We start from the raw sequence: 6,000 nt of genomic DNA on the forward strand, positions 1-6,000 counted from the left end.
GTTGGGGGAGGAGTAGCTGGAGGGAGAAGTAGCTAGAGGTAGGAGTAGCTGCAGAGAGGAGTATCTGGAAGGAGTATCTGGGGAGGAGTAGTTGGAGGGAGGAGTAGCTGGGGGAGGAGTAGCTGGAAAAGGGCTAGCTAGAGGGAGGAGTAGTTGGGGGAAAAGTAGCTGGAGGGAGAAGTAGCTAGAGGCAGGAATAGCTGCAGGGAGGAGTTTCTGGGAGGAGTATCTGGGGGAGGAGTAGTTGGAGGGAGGAGTAGCTGGAGGAAGAGTAACTGGGGAAAAGTAGCTGCAGGGAGGAGTAGCTGGAATGAGAGTAGCTGGAGGGAGGATAGCTAGAAGGAAGAATAGCTGGAGGGAGGAGTAGCTGGGGGAGAAGTAGCTGGGGAAGGAGTAGCTGGGGAGCAGTTCTGCGATGGGTCCACCTCCAGCCACCTCCACCCCCATCCAGACGCTGCGCCTGGAGCCAGGGCTCCTCCCTGCTCTGGCCCTGAAAGATCCGTCAGGAAACGGAGGAAGTATGGACACAGCCCAGGCATTTGCTTAAGTATTTTTAAAAAGCTTTCCAATTCTGCTATTTTTTTCTCTTCACATTCAATATTCTTGGTTGCTAAGTGGGAGGAAATGTGGGGAGGTGGGAGAGGTGTGGAGAACTGAGGGAAAATTGGCAACACGAAAGCTGATGGGTTTATTTTCTCCTTTCTAAAGGGGGTACAGGCAAAGTAATCTGCTCCAGTACGGAAGCAACCAGCCTGGGGTGCACCCCCTGTTAGCTGGGCTTGTGGCAGAGTCTCCCCCAAATCCTGCTGCTTCTGATAGGCCCGGAGTGAGGGGCTTTTAGGAAACATAAATATGGGCATTTTCTATTTCTGCTTAGAGACTTAGAAAAGTCGAATTTTTAAAAAATTAAGATGACTTTTATTTTCAAAACATACCCGCAAAAGAGAAGAAGCCAGTTTCATGATTATCTTTTCACCAAGGGGAAGTGGGAGCACCGGGCACAGGGATGTGTCACAGGCCACGGTTGTGAAGGGTACATGACTGTGACTCTTGCCACCCTGACTCTGCAAGGGGTGGCATGGCTGCCTGCTGGGCATGGAACTGGACAGGGGGCTGGCTTTCCAGGAGGAGCGCCCCCACTTCGAGCTGCCCTGTTCACAGTATCTGTGGTCACCAGTCTGTTAATGTCGGCTCACAAGGACCCAGTCCTTAAGGGGGCTCTGATTTCAAGTTTTTAACTGCGGAAACTTTTGTAAAACAAAACCTCACATGGAACCACACCTGCTGCTTCCCTACCATCCACCCCACCTTTTCTCTCCCTAGGCTGGCAGCCCGCAGACCGGGGCCACCAGCCCATGTGCCCGTCTCCCAGTGGGCAGACTGGGCAAGCCACACCCTTAGTTCATACTTATGATTTACACGTTCTTAGGCTCCTTTTAAGAGCATAATGTGGGCTGCCCATACCTCTTGCTATGAACTTGAAAAATATTCAAGTGAATGAACAGTTGTTTGAATTGAATCATTATTACCTCCCTTTTTATTAAATTACTCTCTTTATAGAGCAGGGCACATTTAGTAATCTAAACATATGCCAGGAAAAACTGCCCAAGACATTGAACATGGGCACAATAGGTTGTTGGGTGTTTTTCAGTGGCAATCTGGGGGTCGATTAGTGGACCAGTCCCACGTCATCTACCCCTGTAGGGTGGAACCATTGGACTGCCCAGGACTAACCCAGACCACTTTTGTCTGGTCAATACATAATCAATTTCCACCATTGGACTGCCCAGGACTAACCAGACCGCATTTTGACTGGTCAATACATAATCAACTTCCACCCTGTAGGAAAGATAACCCCAAACAGTACATTTTACTGTCCTAAAGGACATTGTTTTTGCATTTATTTGCAAATTCATTTCAGTATATCTATTCTTCAAATTCTTCTTTCAATGGGCCTTAACATTTTATTGATTCCCTCATTAGTTAATGAGTCAAATAAAATCTTTAATACGTGCTTATTTTCTACTTGTTTGAGTCACGATTTTAACTTTTTGACAATTGTACTTTATCATGCCAATAGCAATTTCTACTCTCCTTAGTAGGATGTAGCCTGTTGTCTATGCGGGTCTTTTAAAGAGTACTTCGAGAATCTCATCTGGAATATATAACTGACCAGTCCGTCCATAAATTACCAGAAAGATGATAAGACAAAGGAGTTAAAATCTGGTCGAAAGAAATCAGAGAGTCATCAATTGCGAATTGAGCCTAGTGGGCCACCATGACAACAAAGGCAAAAGAGGCCGAAGACCTGGAGGCTTCGCCAGCCCCTGGGAGAAAAATCCCCTTGAAAATGGAGGATGGGAGGCTCCGCCCCTATTATCCGCTATTCATAATGACCTGGAGGTACGCAGGGGTGACAGAGTCAATGCCTGCTACATGCCAGTCAGAGGTGGCACTGACAGGCAGAAACCCATGCAAAAACCACGCAAAACGGGCCCCGCGGGCCTCTTACCTGGGGTTGGTGAGGTTGTAGCAGGATTTCCATATCTGCAGCATGTGCTTGCAAGTGAGGAGCGCCTCGTCCGGGCCCCGGCAGAGGGACTCCAGCCGCACTTTGGAAAACAGGAGTCTGCGGGGGCGGGGGACAAAGGGAGAAAACGACACGGCTTACGTCAGGCGGTGCCCACCGAAACGGAACAGAGTGGCGGGGCTTACGCCCAGAAGAAGCTGCCGGACTCATGCAAGAATGGGGTGTCCACGTGTTTGATCCAAGAGAAGCAGGGGCAGCGGGGCCACGGATTCCAAAATGCCCGGCTCAGCCTCTGGCTTTGCCTGTGTCACCACAAGGCAGGCACGATGCGACCGTTTGTGGTCAGGTGACATGCATCGGAGTGGTAATTTTATTCAGAACACAGGGATTTTATTAAGAGCATGTTTTTTGTTTTTTAAGAACATTTATCTGCAAGACTTCGAAAAATTTGTTAAAAGTAGACCTTGATTTATTTCTAACATTACACAGGTGATGTGACTCCTGTGTAATAAATCTTGATTTATTTACGAAAGCGCACAGTTGATGTAAATATCTACAAATAACCATCCACGATGATCCTCGTCACGTGAAGGTGAATCGATCTCATAGGCTTTGAAAAGCCTGAACTCACGCTGCATGAAGAAGGGGGCATCTGGCCAAGGCCCTGCCCTCTTCGATCTTCCCCCTGGGACTTCTCCAGCTCACTCCGTCACCACCATCTCCTCCTATTTTTATTACCAACAGCGGCTTCACCCTCCATCCAGACCTTTGAGCACTTAGCTTAGACCCTCCTCTCTTTCTTGGCCCCTCAGATTTACCCTATCCCGAAATTCTACTCATGTCTCTCTGTAGCCATCAGCTCTCCTGGTCCTGGTCTCATCACCATGACCTTTTTGAGAGCCCTGGCACGAGCCCAAACACCTTTCTGATGGTCTTCCTGTCCCTTGACTTGCCTGGCTCTAAGAAACTGTGTTAGAAAGATCTCCGAAAATTATTTTCATTTCCAGCTCGAGACACCACAGTGAATCCTTACCGTCTGTTATAACAAATCAAAATTCCTTATCACGTCCTTTAAGACACACCACCCACTGGCCACTCCTGTGTCGCCATCCTGCTCTGTGCCATGCATCCCACCGGATGGACCCTTCCTCTTGCTATACAACTCACTGGCCAAAGGCTATGCTTCCTCATAACCCTATGAATCTACATGCCATGTCCTCAGTCTCGATCTCTACTAATCCATGTCTCTCCTTAATTCTTCCCAAATTCAGCTAGAACCCCACCTCATCAAATAAGTCTTCCATTGATACCACTTTCACACCTTTATAAACTACTCCTGTTTATGAAAGGCCTTCTCGGTCTGGCACTTTGCAAACAATATCGGTGTCATCTTTGTAACCCGCCCTTCTCAGCAGGTGATGTTTACCTCTTGTCAATAAAAGAACCCTAACTTCTGTCCCTGGCCTCACTTGCCCAGGGCCTAGAATTGTGCATGGAGCTTAATGGGCCTTAAGTTGCATTTGCTCACTGACTACTTTCTCTATAAACCACGGAAGATAAAGAAATGTGTTTCTAGTGACTTGTTAGACATAAAAGAGAACTCCTCAACCATACGCAAAGTGACAGCCTCATTTGGGCATCCTAAGCTGTCACCGCCCAAGCTCAGGAATGGGTTAGTGCCAACTGCTCCCTCCAAACAGAACACAGGATGCCCAGGGGGATGCTGGAGGCTCCCAGTGTGGTCAAGGTGGCAGATTCCTCAAGCCTGGGTTTGCAGACGCCTGGGATGATGGGACGATGGCCCAGGTAATCAGTCCCTGATCTGTAAGCAGGCGGGCATAAAGAAGGAGGCCAGCCTTGAGAATGACTCAGCTCCTGCTCAAAAACATCTCAGGAAGTAGAAATATCCAGAGGCCTTTCCGGGACCACCTACAAGGAATGATGGCCACTCAGGGTGTTTGGAAGCTGACTCCTGCTGATACCTTCATGAGCCTGGAAGGTGGTGGGGTTACTTTTCCACCAGAATCTCCCACCAAACTGGGGTCAACTGAGAGATGTGTTACAAAGGAAGACGCTGCCAAAGGGTCACCTGTCAGCTTTTGGTGGAGACCTATCAGGGGCCAGAGGCCCTCGTGGATGAGGGCTGGTTGCCAAGCAATTTTGGCCCGGAGAGACCCCACCTAGGGCCATGGTGATGGTCTCTGGGGGACACACCGAGCTCCTCTGGCTGAGGCAAATGGGCAGAGGTGTGGCTCTAGAAACAACTATCCATGAGTCCTTCAACTGCACCCACAGCACCAGAGCTCGTCTCTAAGCCTCAGCTTGGGGGAACAGTTCTGTGCAAGGCTTCTTGGCTGGAAAAAGAACGTCTAATTAACATGAAATAACGGCTTTCCAACAACATTTGACTCAGGATATGGAGTTGAAAAGGTAAGGTGTGGGCTGAATTTAAGAGAACCAGACAGGAAGAACAATGGTAGAACCGCGGAGTACAAATGATGGAAAAGGCTCCTGGAAGCGAAGCGAGAGGAACAGCATAAAAGAGAGACTGGCAGAGAGAAGGAGCTGGAAAACGCCGGCAGGGAAGAGAACGCTGTCAGGTGTCTCCGATGCAGCAGGCAGACAGCCCTGACGAGCGTAACCCGGACACTCCCTTGACTGCACAAGTAAAAGCAGGAGACGGAGGCACCGTCTCAAAGAGATGGCTCCTTCTCACCATGTCCCCAAGCCTCGGCTTGCTCACGAGGCAGCAAAACAATACCCAAAACAGAACGAGTGGTGCTTGTCATCAGATTTGCCGAACTCTGCTCACACGTTTGGAGGCTATTGGAACACATCGGGCTGGGAGTGTGTTCCGTTAGCACAGAAACGAGTACACAAACAATGATTCGCATTAATTTGCGGCGGTTGATGTCCAAAGATATTATAGATTCAATCTACCGAGGAAACCCTGAGGCAAAAAAAGAAAAAGTTATGGAAAAATTGAGGACAAACCAGCATTGACTGCATTTTAATATGTGCAACCGTCAACCTGCTAGAGAGGGCAGAGAGACCGCCGGGCTGAGACCTCTTGCTGGCCACATCACCCAAGTCCAACCAGGGATTAAGTAAAATGCTTCTCTAAGCATCATAAGACGTCCCCTGCTGGGAAAAGGGTCTATTCCTGTCCCCTTTCTCTGGCTCAGAGTTCAAGAACCTAATTTAAAAACTTTCTGTTTAGAGACTCTTTGAAAACTTACAGGAAGTTAATGAAGAACAGAAGAACCTTGCTAAAATACCAATCTGATTAGGTTACTGACAGCCCAAATCTAGCATCTCACACAATGCCTTTTATGATCTGGCTCCTCGCAAATATGCTCAACTTTGATCTGCCCACTGCCCATCATGCACATTCCCTATTCTAGCCATGATCAACTGCTTCCATATAGCACCCTTCCACATGCCCCTGGGCCTTTGCACATGCTATTCCT

At 48.6% G+C, this 6,000-nt stretch overlaps 1 protein-coding gene across 1 annotated transcript in view; it reads right to left on the reverse strand.

The window, feature by feature from the left end:
• TTC7B (tetratricopeptide repeat domain 7B) overlaps window positions 1-6,000 on the reverse strand; it is a 209,615-nt gene that overhangs the window by 73,342 nt on the left and 130,273 nt on the right. The window contains exon 15 of the mRNA XM_025042114.1: window positions 2,513-2,629. Within this exon, the coding sequence (XP_024897882.1) occupies window positions 2,513-2,629 (117 nt within the window). The remainder of the gene's footprint in view (window positions 1-2,512; window positions 2,630-6,000) is intronic.

The sequence above is a fragment of the Pteropus alecto genome, unplaced genomic scaffold (assembly GCF_000325575.1).
Source record: "Pteropus alecto unplaced genomic scaffold, ASM32557v1 scaffold8, whole genome shotgun sequence".
In the NCBI taxonomy this organism is placed as follows: domain Eukaryota; kingdom Metazoa; phylum Chordata; class Mammalia; order Chiroptera; family Pteropodidae; genus Pteropus; species Pteropus alecto.